This window comes from Euleptes europaea, chromosome 7 (assembly GCF_029931775.1).
Source record: "Euleptes europaea isolate rEulEur1 chromosome 7, rEulEur1.hap1, whole genome shotgun sequence".
In the NCBI taxonomy this organism is placed as follows: domain Eukaryota; kingdom Metazoa; phylum Chordata; class Lepidosauria; order Squamata; family Sphaerodactylidae; genus Euleptes; species Euleptes europaea.
The window spans coordinates 62993966-63011247 of NC_079318.1; the positions used below are offsets into that span (position 1 = coordinate 62993966).

Below are 17282 nucleotides of genomic sequence, written 5' to 3' on the forward strand. Positions count from 1 at the left end.
CCTTGGTCTGATCCAGCAGGGCCTTTCTTATGTTCTTATGAGTTCTAAGCTGGCTAGAGTCACCTACACTGTATCCCTCCCTCCCCCCCCCCCCCGTTTTCTAATTCAGACACTGGATTCAAACCCAGTACAATATGAAAAGATAATCTGGTTGTGCATGCCCTAGGTTCAGCCCTGGCATCTCAGGTAGCAGGTGCTGGGGAAAGCATCTCAGGTAGCAGGTGCTGGGGAAAGCCTTCTCTTGAAGAATCAGTGCTAGGCAGAGTAGACAGTATTGGTGTAACCACTGAGTTCAAGCCAGGTGCTAGATTCAGGTGTCTTAAGATCTTTCTCCCTCTTGCTTTAAGCACCCACACCCAGGAAGCATGAGACATCATATAAATGAGCTACTCACACAAATGTGAATATTTTAGCTTTATCAATTGCACATGCATTGTATTACAGATACACACTTTAGTAAGGCAAAACAAAAACATTTAATTAAAATGGAAAATCTGCATGAATGAGCACGAAATGCTAAGGCCAAGTTGATAACATTAAGACCCAGACTCAAAGTCTCATAGTGCGGGGCGACCCTGCATGGTCTTAACCGTTCCTGTAGGAATGTTGCTGGGTGCCCTTGGCCTGATGCCTAGAAGGCATTGCTCCTTGTGAAAATTAAACTGCCCAGCACACTACAGCTCCTGCAGTTTTTCATCAGTGGCGCTGTGGAAGCCTTCCCTCTTCCCCAGTAAGGGATTTTAGCACAAAGGAAGATGGGTAAAGCCAGAGAAGACACTCTCAGCTCAGTGATTCAGCAGTTCAGCAAACAAGGACAAAGATCTCAACTCAGAACAAGCTTGGAGTAACATAGATTTGGTTCCATCTCTTCCCTGGGGTACCTTTTCCAGCCTTGCACTAAGACAGGTCAAGAACTTGCCTGAAGCACATCCAAATAGGAAAAAAACCCATTCCAGTCCTGCTCTTCCATTTCCAGGATGGACACCCTTTAATCCCTCTTCCATGAGGCCAGAATGGGCAGAATTAGCACAGTCTCAACCACAAATGCTATTATTTTAGCTTTATCAATTGCACGTGCATTGTAATACAGCAAACAACTTATTTTCCTCAAATTAGATCGTTTAGTGTGAGCCACACTGTTTCTCGCCTACAGCATCATTTTCTGCCACTAGATGGCTACAATATATATTTCCCAAAGCTTTACATTAAGCTGGATGGACAAGCCGGCTGCTTCCACATTAGGCACCATCCATATATTTAGAGTACAACAAAAATCGTAGTGGTTAAGGTGTCAGACTAGGATCTGAGAATCCCGGGTTCGAATCCCCACTGTGCCATGGAAACTTGTTGGGTGACCTTGGGCCAGTCACACACTCTCAGCCTCAACCCTGAAAAGTATTTGGTTGGGAAGACTTCCAAGGAACACCAGAGGAATGACGAGGAGGCAGGCTATGGGAAGCCACCTCTGAACGTCTCTTGCCTTGAAAACTTACAAGATTGCCGTAAGTCAGCTGTGACTGCGGCAAAAAATATTGCTTTAAAATTCAGGATGGCACCTTTAAAACCTTAATTATGATTCCAGTGATAACCAATCAATGAATAGCCAGTAAAAAGGAGGGAGGGAGAAAAAAGAGAAGGGAAGAGACAGGAGTGGAAGGATACAAAGGGAGCGACTACAAAGATGAGGGTAAGGGTAGTGAGGCCAGCTAAGATTAAAAACGGTCACTGTTCTCAACCGTAGGCCTGGTGGAACATCTCAGTCTTGCAGGCCCTGTGGGATTTGGTTCAATTCTGGATCTTATTTGATAGAAAGTTCTGCCAGGCTGGAGACAGAGCTGAAAAGGCTCTGGCTCTGGTTGAGGACAGCCGAACACTTCTTGGGCCAGGGACCACCAGCAGGTAGTTACCAGTTGAGCATAACACTCTTTGGAGGGTGTATCAAGAGAGGCGGTCCCGCAGGTATGATGGTCCCAGACCGTTTAGAGCATTAAAGGTCAGTACCAAAACCTTGAACTTGATCCGGTACTCAGTCTGCAGCCAGTGCAGCTGGCAGAGCACAAGTTGAATATGCAGTCTCCAAGGGGTCCTCGCTGCCGCATTCTGGAACAGCTGGAGTTTCCAGAGCAGCCTCAAGGGTAGCCCTGCATAGAGTGAGTTACAGTAGTCCAATCTGGAGGTGACTGTTGCATGGATCACTGTGGCTAGGTCAGGGCAAGACTGATAAGGCACCAACTGCTTAGCCTGGCGAAGACAGAAAAATGCCACTCTGGCTACATTTGTGACCTGAACCTCCATCAAAAGGGAGGAGTCCAGCATCACACCTAGGCTCCTGATGGTTGGTGCTGGTATTAATTGCACTCCGTCAAGAGTCAGGAGCCAGTGTCCTAGCCCTGAATCTCCCCAGCCACAGGACCTCTGTCTTTGATGGGTTCAGTTTCAGCTGACTGCTTCAACTACTTCACCACAGCCTCCAGACATCTGGCCAGTACATCTGGCATGGTGTCCGGCCAGCTGTCCATCAACAGATATAGCTGGGTGTCATCTGCACATCGATAACAACCCAGCCCTAAACTCCGGTGATTTAACCGTTAACCCTTTTCCTTAATTTGAATTTATTTCCTTCCTGTTGTTGCAGGCTTAGTTGAATATCTATTTAGAGTATTCCCCCACTTGCAGTTTTTAAGGTTTAAAAAATTCAAAGCCATGCTGTGTACATGTAGAAAATGGAGCCAGCCTAGTTTATTGGTTAGAATGATGGGCTGAAACCTTGGTTCAAAGCCCTATTCTGGTGCTAGGACCTGAGGCATGTGTGTTTAAATCCTCCTTCTACCATGAAACTTGCTGGGTAATCACTCCCTGCTCAGCTGGAACAATTTCACAAGCTTGTGGGGCTAAATGGCAGAGAGCCATGTATACTGCCCTGGGTTCATAGAGAAAGGATAGCATTAAAATGTAAAGTTCAAAATACCTTCTTAAGCTTGTTTTCCTGTTCCTTTCTATTTTTATATGATTATTGCCAGATGGCCCTGCCCTGGATGGCACAGGCTAGCTTGACCTCCTCAGATCTCGCAAATCAAGCAGGCTTGGCCCTGGTTAGTATTTGGATGGCAGACCACCAAGGAAGACCCGTCGCTACGCAGTGGCAGGCAATGGCAAACCACCTCTGAACATCTCTTGCTTTGAAAACCCTACAGGGTTGCCCTAGGTCAGCTGCAACTTGACATCACTTTCCACCACCATCATTTCAGGATGGGGGAGGCTGTCTGAGTTATAGTCTAATCTATTGAACTACCTGGGTGCTATTCATAATGCAACATTGGGATGACACCTTCGTGGTATTGGAAAGAGTCCATAGGGGTGGTAATACAGCCCTATAGATGGGTGGTAATTCAGTTATCTTCCTCGCTAGACCAGCAGACTAGAAATGAAGTGGCTCAGTGGCAGAGCCTCTGCTTGGTATGCAGAAGGTCTCAGGTTCAATCCCCGGCATCTCCAGTTAAAGGGACCAGGCAAGTAGGTGATGTGAAAGACCCCTGCCTGAGACCCTGGAGAGCTGCTGCCGGTCGACAATACTGATTTTGATGGACTGATCAGTACTGAGCCTGATTCAGTATAAGGCAGCTTCATGTGCTCACGTGAAGTCTAAAACATGTCATGGCGGAGAAGGGGAGAACACACCTTGGTTTCTAACGATCAGCTACTGAAACAGTGGACGGTGAGGACTTCTTCTTCTGAATTCTGACGCTGCCCCATCCGAGGGAGCAGAAAAGAGCAAGTGTCCAGTAGCCCCTTAAAGACTAACAAAAATATTTTCTGGCAGGGTATGAGCTTTCGTGAGCCACAGCTCACTTCTTCAGATACCCTGCCAGAAAACATTCTTGTTAGTCTTCAAGGTGCTACTGGACTCTTGCCCTTTTCTACTACTGCAGACAGACTAACACGGCTACCCGCTGTGAACCATCCGAGGGAGGCTTTGCGCGTCCTTTATGAATGAATTAAGCCGAGGGGATTTGTGCTTTTGGCATGCTACGCCCGCAGACCGGGGTAAAGCCTCCGACCCCGCGCTCCAGCTCGCTTCGGGCCGCCCTTTCTTCTCCCAGGAGGCGGCCTCGAGCGCACACGGCCTCGAGAGCATCACTTTCCACCACCACCATTTCAGGATGGGGGAGGCTGTCTGAGTTATAGTCTAATCTATTGAACTACCTGGGTGCTATTCATAATGCAACATTGGGATGACACCTTCGTGGTATCTGGAAAGAGTCCATAGGGGTGGTAATAAAGCCCTATAGATGGGTGGTAATTCAGTTCTCTTCCTCGCTAGACCAGCAGACTAGTGGAATCAGTGGCAGAGCCTCTGCTTGGTATGCAGAAGGTCTCAGGTTCAATCCCCGGCATCTCCAGTTAAAGGGACCAGGCAAGTAGGTGATGTGAAAGACCTCTGCCTGAGACCCTGGAGAGCCGCTGCCGGTCGACAATACTGATGTTGATGGACTGATCAATACTGAGCTCCTCGCCGACGCCAGCACACGTGGCCCCGCCTCTCCGGCCTCGCGCCCGCGCCTGGCCCCGCCCCCTCCTCCGGCGACTCCGCCTCCCCCTGCCAGCCGCTACGGAGAGCCGCCGGGCGGCCCAGGGCTCCGCGCGCCTGCGCAGGAGACAGCTGAAGGCGCCATGTTGGCTGAGCAGGCCAGGGGGAGGTGGCGCTGGTGGCGCTGATCGCCGCGAGCCTTTTTTTCCCTCCCTCCCCCCTTCCTTCCCCCCCACCCACCTGTGGACCCTCTTTCCTCTCCCCCTCCTCCCGCCCTCGGCCTCCGTGCGGCGGCGACTGAGCCCGGCGAGGGGGTGGGGGCGCCGCCGCTCCCTTCTCCTCAGCGCGGCGGCGCGCCATGAGCGTTGGCGGGGGGCGGGTGTGCGACCTGTCCCGCAGGAACCCCCAGGAGGACTTCGAGCTCATCCAGCGCATCGGCAGCGGCACCTACGGCGACGTCTATAAGGTGAGCGGTCTGGTACCTGCCCCCCCCCCGCTGTTTCCACGTCGCCCGCCTCCTCCCTCCCTCCGGCATCCTGGAAGCCAGGTCTCTCCCCTCCCCCCCCCGCAACGCACAGTGACAACACAGTCTCCCTTCCCCCCCCCCTCTCGTTTTGGAAGAGAGACAGCAAGACACCTTTCCCACCAAGGCTTTTTTTTTTAAATTTTTTTTATTTTTCTTCATTTAATCCATAAAAACAATATAATAATAATAATAAAGAGAAAAACCAATAGTGTTCTAATTTAATAACCAAATGACTTCCCCCTCTCCCTCTTCCGTCCAAAATTAAATTGTATAATCTTTTGCTAACGTGACTAATCCCAATATTATTTTAATTAATCTGTTCTTGTATCCAACATTATGAAATCAATACCTAATATAAGAATTATATAATTATATTATATCCTCTCTTTTTGGAAGAGAGACAGCAAGACACCTTTCCCAACAAGGCTTTTTGTGGCCTAGCCCCCATGGCTTTGTTTTGTTTTGTTTTCCCAGCGAGCCACCCAAACCTTTTCTCCGTATCTTATTTTTCCACCCAACCCCGTTCTTCTGCGCTCCCAGTCCTCGCTATCTCTTTTCCAAATCACGTCTCTGCGAACGGGGCAGAAGTGCGTTTGCGCCAGGAGAAAGAAAGAGATCGCCATGAACACATGAAGCTGCCTTCTACTGAATCAGACCCTTGGTCCATCAAAGTCAGTACTGTCTACTCAGACCGGCAGCGGCTCTCCAGGGACCCAGGCAGGGATCTTTCACATCACCTACCTGCCTAGTCCCTTGAACTGGAGATGCCGGGGATTGAACCTGGGACCTTCTGCGTGCCAACCAGATGCTCTACCACTGAGCCTGCCGGGGATTGAACCTGGGACCTTCTGTGTGCCAACCAGATGCTCTACCACTGAGCCACGGCCCCTCCCAAGGGGCCGAAGTCTTGACAAGTGTGTGTAAGGAGATCTGTGGTGACAGTTCCCCGCTCCCTTAGAAGGTGCTGGGCATGGGGACTGGCTGCGCTTCTCATAATTAACTGTATTTTTGAGGAGCAGGGCTGCTGCCACCGATCTTTCCTTCTTCACCTGGCTTGTCATTGCCACTCTGCCCTCCTCCCTCCATGCACAAACCTACCTACTGCTCTTTCTAAGCAAAGAAACCAAGATGTAGCACTGCTGCTGCTTACCTGGCATCCTAAGCTCATCACATAGGCAACCTTTTCCTCTTCTCTCTTGGTAGGCCTTGACCTTTAGTCTGCATCAGCAGCCATAACCCCTGCCACTTTGGACTTGTCAGTGAACACCAATCCTTCCATCCCCCCATTAATCTAGGCTCCTTCTTTCTGCCCAGTCTGGATGCAGTCTCCCTAGCTAGGTTTGTTGGTGAAGTCCTCTCTCTGAATTTGGTGCACCTCTGTTTCAACTCTCCTGTCTGGCTCATTTTTATCCCAGGGAGTCCAAGGTGACATGCGAGAGTCCTCCAACCCCTGGTTATCCTCACAGCAACACCATGAAGCAGGTTAAACTGCAAAGGAGTTACTATCCCAAGGTCACTCAGTACACTTCATGGAAGAGCGGGGATTGACCACACGCTTTAGGAACCATCAACCATAAGAAGAGTCCTTATGGATAAGACCAATGGTCCATCTAGTCCAGCACCTTGTTTACCACAGTGGCGGACTTACAGAATGGGTACAGAATCTAAAGTCTCCTCTACATTTCTCTTCCCCCCCCCCAGCATCTGTCATTTAGAGGTGCACTGCCACTGAATTTGTCTAATTCCCCTTTAAAGTCATCTAAGTTAGTGGCCATCACTACATTCTGTGTCGTTGACTACCATAAAGACACTCTTTTATCTGTCCTGAATCTACTGTCTATCAAGTAATCATGAAACTGCCAAGGGTGTTATCAAAAATGGCTCTTTGTGTGTGCGTGTGCAAGAGATCTTTCTCCCATTCCAAAGAATGAAATCTCAGATGTCTTCTCTTGCATTTGGTCGATTATGGACTTTCAGAGAGGTTGTCAGTTTCAGATTCCTGCCTAGACCTGGATTGTAGAGAGGCCTGCTAGGTCCTTACCAGCCTTATTGTCAAACTAGGATGTAGCCATGTGCTGATAAAAGAAGGATATGAGACGTGTGATGCTTTGGGGAGGGGGTTCTGTTCTTGAGTGAACCTACTTGCCCTATAATTCACTAGTGCCTCACTTGTACAGAACCTTAGGGCTTCTTCACAACACCATTTTAACATGCCTTTCAGTCTAAATTGTAGGGAAACTAAACTAGATGTATGACCTCCCTCCTTCAGTTGTACTGAAAACAATTTAGAATACAATACAGCTTGTCTGTGATGATTGTCTTTTAGTTCACCTGTCCCCAAGCAATGAAAAATAATGAGATCTAATGAGATAAAGAAGGCAAGCACAACTATAAATACTTAATAATCTCAAGAATGTGTGTTTTGGCCAAGTTCAGAGTGCCTGGAGACTTAAAACTTTCTTGCGGTTGTGAGAAGTGGGGATGGCTGTTCAGGAGAGCTTTGAAAAAAGCTCATGAAATTGGGACTAATTCCTTTTTTTAAAAAAAATGAATAATTCAGTCTAAAAATGTAATGGATATATTTTACGTGAAATACTTACCGATTTTCTTTATTGCGAATCTGTCAGTATTCCATGTAAAATATATCCTGTATGTGGCTTTTTTTAGAGAAGTTCTAAACCTGAAAGTAGCAAGTCAGAGGTTGGTTACTATGCATCGTAGAACATTGGACTAGGACTTGGCAGAACTACATTCCAACTCCATCATAGTCGTGTCTTCATTGGGAGGCCTTGGGGAAATCCGTTGCCCCAGTTAGCCATCTTTAAAGAACTTTTCAGGACAGCTGATCAACAGTTACATCTGAATGTTGTCAAGGCATGTGTGACAGTGGCCAGGATTTCTTTCTGTATAGACAGCCGCAGTTGGTGAACCAGCCTAAAAAGATGCTTTTGGACACCTCTGATACCTGCTTATCCAGAGACAGTAATGAGCCTAGGAGCACCCATGTTGCAAGCTTGATCTTTCAAAGGGAGTACTATCAGAACAGGTTGTGCATAGTTTGGTCTGGAAAACAAGTCCTACGAGCAGAGGTTGAATTAACTGGGTATGTTTATCCTGGAGAAGACTGAGGGGAGACATTATTGCTCTCTTCAAACACCTGAAAGGCTGTCACACGGAAGAAGGCAAAGACTTCTCTGCTGCTCCAGAGGGCAAGACTAGATCTAATGGGGTTAAGTTGCAGGAATGTAGACTTTGGATGAACAGTAGGAGAAACTTCCTAATGGTTAAGAGCAGTTTGAAAGAGGAGCCAGTTACCACTGAGCAGGGAGTGTCTTTTCCTTCAGTGGAGGTTTTGATGCAGAGACTGGACAGCCTTTTGATGCAGAAGCTGGAATGCTGTGTCTTTGGATTGACTGCATTGAGCAGGGGTTATAGGTGGCCTACAATGTCCCTTTCAGCTCTGTGACCTGTTCCCATATCAGCTTTATTCCTGATCCACAGCACTTCTGTTCAGTTTATGCTTGTTATTCAGCCTCATTCAGTCCTTCACTAATTTAGTATTCCTACTGCCTCTCTGGAATTAGATGGAAAGGAGAGAGAGAACTATGTGTCATTGACATACTGATGACACTTTCTCCGTATCTCTAGATTCTCTGTCCTAGTGGTTTCATATAGATGTTAAATAGCATAGGGATGAGATGGAATATTGTGTCACCCAGTAGGCTATGGGACTGAGCATAACCCTCAGATCCAGCTTGTGGAGCGTAAGTCTTGAGAGAGTGTGTGGGACCAGAACTGCCATAAAACAGTATTGCTCATCCTGGTTATGTTGCCCAAAAGAATACCAGGATCAGTCATATTAAAAACCACTGAAATGTTTAGGGCACAGTCCTCAGTTGGTTGTCAGCATCTGACAACCAAATTAGCTTCTGTTCCATACTTGGGTCATAAACGAGATTGAAATATAGAAAACAAGATAAATCAGCTTGCAGTGGGCAAACTCACAGTGGTACTCCTGCAGTGGTGCTGGAACATAGGCGAGCATAGCAAAGGTATGAAGCATATATGCACAGATTTATTGTTTGCATTCTAAATAGAATGTAATTCTCTCTGTAATAAAGCAGAGACATTCTGGGACTGGATGTGTAGAGCTCTGCTTAGATTGGTGGTGGTAATGACATACTCTTTGAAGAGGAGCATGCAATATTCATGCTATCATGTTGCTTTTATTTCTCTCACAGGACAAGGTAATAGGAATTAGTGTTTATTAAACTGAACTGTTTATACCACATACCGGCTATTTATGCTGATGAGCTTTGGATTTTCTTGGCTGGCTTGTTTTGAGGGTTGTGACATTATTCCTATCATGCTGACCAGTTTTCAAGAGAGCATATTGTGCAGGTTGTTGATAATTTTGTTCATTAGTTGGCATTTCATGCAAAATGGTGACTACTTATTTATTGCCTTGTTCTTTCGGCACTTTTAATCATTTATAAAACCTGGCACAGGAAAACCTCACATTATGCATGCAATTTCGTTTTTAGGGCGAGGGTATAGCAGAGAATCAACCATTGACAGGCATAAAAACTGTATGCAGTCCCACAGTTTACTATGCTGTCTACAACTTCTTACTACACCGTTACAGTGATGATCTGCTCTATTGGAACAGTTAACCTTCATCAGAATTATGTTTTAACTCCATAGGCATGCTTCAGGCAACTAAGAGGATTAGCATTGCACAAAACAGTTAAAGTACAACATTGAGTAGAAAATGATTCTTGATGGAAACTTGGAGAGTTGGATTTGAGCCACCTGCTGGCTGCTGAACATTTTTCAGTAGCTGCTGCAGGGGTAATAGATGGGACCTGGTTTTGGCACAGCTATCATTTGCTCTGTGCTTCATTTTAGCACTTGTTCAACTTGCTTATGGTGAAAATCTGTAAGGGTCGCTTCCTGTACTACTGAAAGGGGTTCAGGCAGTGGAAAGGCCCTCAGTTCCGAAGAGCAAAACAGTTCAAAAACCTGTACAAATTGTCATGCAGTTACAGTTGACTCAACACACTGTAAACCATTGGACCCTTTACAGCAATATCAAGGGCAGGCTTTGCGAGGCTGAAGTGTTTGGGTGGAAGCGAGGCATCTCTGGTTTTCACCCATTGGGTCATATTGGCCCTTTCCCATGCTGCGGAGCATAGGAGGGCATAGATGGGGAAATGGCTTTGATGTGTATCTATGATTATATGTAAAACCTATTATTAGAAGTCTCTGCTTACACACTTTGAAAAGTATGAACTAGAAATAAAGATACGTTTTATTTTTAAAACCTACTGTTTCATAGCATATCTGGATTACTTTACTTGGGAGAAAAATTGTATGCTTCTTACTTTCACTCCCCCTTTTAATAATTTATTTTTCATTTTAAAACAGAAAATAGAGGCAGGCCTCTGTAAGCAGACCTTGCACATGGTTTCTTGGTACTTTATTCAGTAACATAATTAGACGGTTGGTGTGAGGTGTACCTTTTACTACATTGGTACATTTAAATGTTGAAATATCAATTCTGTAGCCATTGGCAGTGCCCTTATAATTACAAAGGCAGGGCAGGTTTAAGCTCGTAATTGTTCAGTCCAATTTCTCGTATAATGCAGGTTGCAGAGTCCAAGGATCAGGGATGAGGTTGGACACAGCAAGATGCTGGCAAATTTGAGTGAGATGGCAAGATGAATCTTTTTATTATTCAGAACAAAAATCATTTCTGACCCGGAGGCTCTGAGAGGGATGAACCTTGTCACCTAACCTGTGCTGGCCCGTCAGGTGTTCAGGTGGCTCTTTTAGACCTGGCTGATATCCTTGCAGTTTTTTCTTCTGGTCAGAGCTCTAGTGTGGCTCACAAGTGGAGTATCTCTCCTCGTTCCCCTCCCCTCCTGCAGCTGGGGCCCAGAGTGGCTACCAACTTAAAAGCAAAAGCAGTTACTATAACATTTAAAAACAAGTTTAATGTACAAGTACGCTAACGGCTGTGAACCTAATTTGTGAAAGAACTGCAGTTTAAATCTTGCCAGTAATTTTTAATACTAGATTATATTAGGAGATTCATGATTCATGAAAGGTTAATAACATAGTTCTAATTTATATGTGAGAAAAAACAGGCACATGTTGGCAAAGTCATTGTGATATCACTGGGTTTTTAGTGGCATGGTGCTGACTTCGTTTCAAATGCCTTTCTGGCATTTCTTTCAGTTTGGCATATTTTATAGAGATCCAAATACTGTCACAGTTCTAAAGAATCAGTTGCAATTTTTGATGGCCCCATGATCCTCATATATCTTATTTAGATTATGAACCTGGAGGGTAAGAGTAAGTTGCCTTAGTTTCGTACAAATCTTTTAGGTACTTTATATAGGTACCACGCTGAGAGCCAGCATGGTGTAGTGGTTCAGAGCAGTGGTTTGGAGAGGTGGACTCTGATCTGGAGAAGATTGGATTCCCCGCTCCTCCACATGAGTGGCGGAGGCTAATCTGGTGAAACAGTTTGGTTTCTCCACTCCTACAGATGAAGCCAGCTGGGTGACCTTGGGCTAGTCACACACTCTCAGCTCCACCTACCTCACAGGGTGTCTGTTGTGGGGAGGGAAAGGGAAGGTGATTGTAAGCCAGTTTGATTCTTCCTTGAGTGGTAGAGAAAGTCAGCCTATAAAAATCAACTTCTCCTCCTACCTTAGTTCAAATCTTTAGGTACTTTATAAATATTTGTTACTTGTGTTAAATAATTGTTACTTAAGCACTTGTGTACAGGAGTTGTTAATTACATGCAAATTAACCAGTGGCAGTAAATGCCAGCTTATTGAACAGTTCATTAGATATATTTGTCATTAACTTCACCAAAAGTTTGAAAAGCATTACATTTTAAATTGCACCGCTATTCTGTGTGGGTTGGATCCAGGCTAAGCTTTCCATCAGTGCAACAGAACGTTGCTTCCTTTACCCTTCCCTCTACACCCCGCTGATCTCTATGAAATCCTGCTCCTGAAAGGCACGGGACCCTGAAGAAAGGACGGGGGGGAGGGGCTGCAGCAGGATGGGGAAATCAGTCGCTATTTTCAGTTTAGTCTGGATCCAGCCCTGCCTGAATAATTATGGGAAATTAGAAAAGGGCGAGAGTCCAGTAGCATCTTAAAGACTAACAAAATTTCTGGCAGGGTATGAGCTTTCGTGAGCCGAAGCTCACTTCGGATGGGAAAGTAAGATGCCAAGTTATGTTTATGTTAATATGTGTAGCCGTGCTTTTCTCCCAAAGTCATGGGTGGCTAGTTACATGACTTGATTTTTTTTATCATCACACACAATCCTGTATGGTCAGTTTTTCCTGTATATCAATAGGAGCTGTTGTCAATAGGAGTGAAGATTTTCAGAGATTTATTTGTTTTTAAATTCTGCCCTTTTATCTGCCTGGTCCTTGTAGATGGCTTTTTTTGAAGTAGTCTTCTGATCCAAGCATTTCTTTAAAGTATTTTTACTCACCTTTGTCTTAGAATGATTGAAAGTTGATTAAGCACTTAATAGCAATGGCTGTTGTTTTTCTGGATCTAAAAATACTTATTTTTTTAGTAGGCGCGGAATGTTAACACAAGTGAACTGGCAGCGATTAAAGTAATAAAATTAGAACCAGGTAAGCATTCCCTTTTTCTAATTTCAAGTTGCTGTTCAGTACATTTACCATTCCACATCCCTGCTTTGCTTTATTTATGAATTTTTTTAAAGACAGCAGAGCCAATTGCAGGCACCCTCATAACATTCTTTGTGACTCATTTCCCTGAATAATTTTTAACAGTATTCAGTTAACATCTTAGTAAGATATCAAGACTAACTGGAGAGAGTGTAAGAAGAAAAGGCTTCTAGCTTGTAAAATCAAGAGAAAGATAGCAGGGATTCTTTCAAGAGTGCTTTGTATCTGTTGAATGTTAGGAAGTACAGTTTGCTTATGTATACGTTCTGAAACTCATGTGATGGAATAAAAAGCTACAATGTCAGATGGACACTATTTTAGCAGTCAGGTTTAGGTTTATATATATTGCCTGGACTGTCATTTTTATTCTTCATCTTCTTGCAGATTTGTACAAGTAACATTTGTGTACACAATTAGATTAGCCTAATTGTAATTTTTCAGTTATAGCATGCTACCATTTTTTCTTATATTAATGACAGTGATTTGCATTTTTTATTTTCTTTTTTGAGCCATGTTGAAAAGTAACCAACAAAGCTGAACAGATACAGCTATGTACAGTCTATCAATTAGATGGGCTCATCCAGTGGCAACGCCTCACCTAATTCCAGTTCCGGCATTGGGTGCCAAAACAGCAAAGGCCCTGTTGTTTATTCTCTTCAATCACCTGAGTTAGTTGAGAATGTCTTACTTACACTGCTTCTTCAGCATTTAAATGAACAAAATGTGATGCTGGTTTATTCCTGGCCTGTACTCTCTTAACCACCTGTAAGTGCAGAATTCTGCATTTCAAGCTTTTTGTTAAAGCTAGATAGAATCCAAGCAAGACTGAGAACATGGTGAAAAAAGCATTGCTAGGTGTTAGCGTTTTCTTTTCCTTGTCTGCTCTCTTAACTTGCTATAAGGTTACGCTATCATGAAATTATATGTGCTCTATTTAAGAATATGATCTAAGCAGGAAGGTGGCTGTAGGTAACACTTTGGTCATATTTCAAGGACCTTTATAAGTCAGAGATATTTCAAGGACCTTTATAAGTCAGAGAACACCTACAGGCCAGCACTACAGAGGAAAGAGCAAAGAAATAAACTTCCTTCTGTACAGTCGCCTTTGCCAAGGCAAACATTCAGGGAGGCTGCGTGTTTTGTATTTGCATTAGAGACTGTGGTGTTGCTTTGCATCATAGCCTTGCCTTGCTACATGTAACCAGTTTAGTGCAGGTTCCAGAGTCGTATCAGATCTTGCTTTTTAAAAATGCTTTTATTCCTCATACTTATGACTGTGGAGAAAAACCTGAAAAGTGTGTGGTCAATGATTGTGTAACATAGGAACCCTTAGTAGATCTGTGCAGGGCTTCTAACAGCCACAGGTGTGACATGTCGAAGTTCGCTATAGTGACTATTTCCTGGCATCAGTTCCTGCAACTATTAATGTAGTCTGTGCTTAATCTCCAAAAAAAAAAAAAAAAATCTATAACCTTTGAAAATCTGAATGCCGAAAACAAAAGGAGTTACATAAGTAGCTAGCCTAAGAAAGGAAATAGCTGCAATGTTTGGTGCAAGGCTGCCGGCTGAAATGACAGCCACATGTTGGGTTCATCTTTCGTTCCATGTAAAATGGGGGGGGGGTATCTATGATGTTCCTGCAGCAGTGGCAGCCAATGAAGTGGGTATAGGAGAACACCGGTGTCATGACAGCATCACATCTGCCTTAAGGGAGGAGGCAGGAGAACTTTTAGAGACAGCGGTTTTAAGTGGCAGCCCCATGGTGAGCGCTGAAATTGGTCCCAGCCTTGCTGTCATACACAAATAGACAAACATTTCACTATACCTTAATGCAACTTTGTGGGAAACATCCCAAGTGAATAATTTCTTAGCGTCGTTTATTATTATTTTTACCCATTATGGATACTTTGGGGAAATAATTTTATTTACTATTTAATGCTTAGAGATCTTCACATCTGTATTATCTCACTAATCTATACATTATCCTTGTAAAGTATGCCAGTATTATTATTCCCAAAATTAAATTACTAAAAAAAGTATTCTGTTTTCCAGGAGAAGATTTTGCTGTTGTACAGCAAGAAATCATTATGATGAAAGATTGTAAGCATCAAAACATTGTTGCTTATTTTGGCAGCTATCTCAGGTACTGTATTTCAAAACTATATATTGTTCATTTCTTTATTGCCTGAAAAAATGAAATGCCTATTGTTACTTACGGGCATAAGGAGGATATTTACTGGTGCCATCCTTTAATTATCTGTGGCTTCCTTTACTCCTTAGGGAGCTTTAGTATTTGTTGTTAATTAAAATATGCGTCTCCTTCCTTTTTTAACCTAGCAAATCCTGAAAGCCTTGGCTTCCCTCTGTTTGCTCATATCCATAACAAATCACTTCAGACTTCTTGGTAGTCCTAGCACTGATTCTGTGGTGTTGTAGAAAAAAATAATTATGCAGACTTTATCACCTTCACCTCTGCTTGTCCTCCACTCTCTGCCATTTTTCCAGGCATGGTAGGTACTTGTCCTCCAGTTTCCTAAAGAGTAAAGGGGAGTGAGGGAGGGGTATAAATCGAAATATATAAATAAATAAAGTAAAGGCTTTGGAGAAGCCTGGGCGTACAGATGAACCTTTTAATCTTTAATCAAGAAATTAATCAGTCTTGCTGACTAATCAGCTAATGCTGTTATCCCTTTATTTAACAAATCCTTATTATACTTCCATTCAGTACTTTCTCTGGTGGATTCCTGTTAACCTTCCAGATGCTTGTTTTTTTTTTAATACCAGTTGAAGTTTTTAGATTGTTTTCAGAAACAGTCCCATATATGGAATGTTACTGCAAACTAATCTGGATGTCACCAAGGCATCTGTGGCAGTGGCTTGGTATCATTTTTGATGCATGTTCTTGAATGTCAACTGGGGACATAGTTACCTTGAGCAGCATTATTTAAAGCTGAATCTTAACTGTTTGTAAAAGCTTGATTAAGGCCTCTTTAAATTACATGAAGCCGCCTTATTCAGTCATATAGTCAGTCTGTCTCAGTACTTATCTGCTGTAACTGGCAGCAACTCTAAGTCCTGGGCAGTGAGAAGCCTTTCCCAAGACCTGCTGCCTGAGATTCTGGCACACAGAAGGTCCCAGGTTCAATCCCCAGCATCTCCATTTGAAGGGGCTGGGCAAGTAGGTGATGTGAAAGATCTCTGCCTGAGACCCTGGAGAGCCTCTGCCGGTCTGAGTAGACAATACTGACTTTGATGGACCTTGATGGTTTGATTCAGTGTAAGGCAGCTTCATGTATTCTGTAACTGATGATGCTGGGGATTTAAAACAGGGAACCTCTTCATCCAAAGCACGTGTTCTGCCACTGAGACACAGTCCTTCCTCATTCAGGTTGTTTTTTCTAATGCTAGGCTTCTACCATCATAAATTGCAATTTCAACATCTCAAAGGGTTTTTTTTATGTGCGAAGCATTCATAAACATTTTATCCATCCTGTCCCACTAAAAACCTTAACAGGTAGAAGGGTAGGGATGTTAAGACTTAAAGCTACGTATTGCTAAGTTTCAAATTCCCAATTTATAATATATTTGCTTTTGACTTATTTCCAACCTGGAACAAACAGCAGGTTTACAACGAAATGCAGGAAAAATCTTGAATGGTTTTGTCATTGTAGAACAGGGGTGGGGAACCTTTTTTCTGCCAAGGGCCATTTGGATGTTTATAACATCATTCGTGGGCCTTACAAAATTATCAACTTAAAAATTAGCCTGCTATATTTGGTCAAACATTTAGCCAAGAGGCACAACCGGAGACGGCTCCAAATGTCTGCCACGTAGAGCGACTCGCTTTTGAGTGGATCGCCAGATCCTTCTGAGCTAGAGATCTGCCAGGACCCACAAAGGGCCAGACCAAATGATTCCGCGGGCCTTATACGGCCCCCGGGCCTGCCGTTCCCCACCCCTGTTGTAGAAGAATGAAAAACTATCTGATTTGACAATGTGAATTAATCAGTCATTTTCATCTTGTTATATTTTGATAGAAGCTCAATTAAAACGATTGTTGTGTCCTGCATTTTTCTTCACTCTGCAATATATTTTAAAAGTTACCATGTAAACCTTTTTTGCATTTTGGCTGTATTTTGAATAATGTAAGTAAGTTATATCATATTGTTTTGAGTTTGATTTTATTTTTATTTCCTAAAATTGGGTTATATTGGGTTATATCCTCCTGAAACTTAAAGCGTAAATAGAAAAAGTGCAACACTGAAATAAACCCAAGGAGAGAATGAAGTACCAACGAATCCTCCTGGACCTGGCCATTGAATTGTCAGTTTGGCCAAAATGGTCTTTACTCGTTTCCTTCATTCTCTGGAGTAGAAAATTCCACCCTTATGCATCAGTCATTGAAAGTAATTCTTTAGATATGGTCTTTGTGCTCTCCTGACCATTTGAACTGCACATCATGTCAAACTTGAAATTTGTGGCAGGAGGTAAGAGAGAGGGAT

The 17282-nt window shown here is 43.7% G+C and overlaps 1 protein-coding gene across 7 annotated transcripts in view; it reads left to right on the top strand.

Annotated features, from left to right (window-relative positions):
- The first annotated feature begins 4847 nt into the window (after positions 1–4847).
- MAP4K3 (mitogen-activated protein kinase kinase kinase kinase 3) overlaps positions 4848–17282 on the top strand; it is a 66939-nt gene continuing 54504 nt past the window's right edge. For all 7 annotated transcript variants that reach the window (XM_056853680.1, XM_056853674.1, XM_056853676.1 and 4 more), the window contains exons 1-3: positions 4848–4994; positions 12666–12723; positions 14833–14923. In XM_056853680.1, coding sequence (XP_056709658.1) covers positions 4887–4994; positions 12666–12723; positions 14833–14923 — 257 coding nt within the window. In that variant the 5' untranslated portion in view covers positions 4848–4886. The remainder of the gene's footprint in view (positions 4995–12665; positions 12724–14832; positions 14924–17282) is intronic.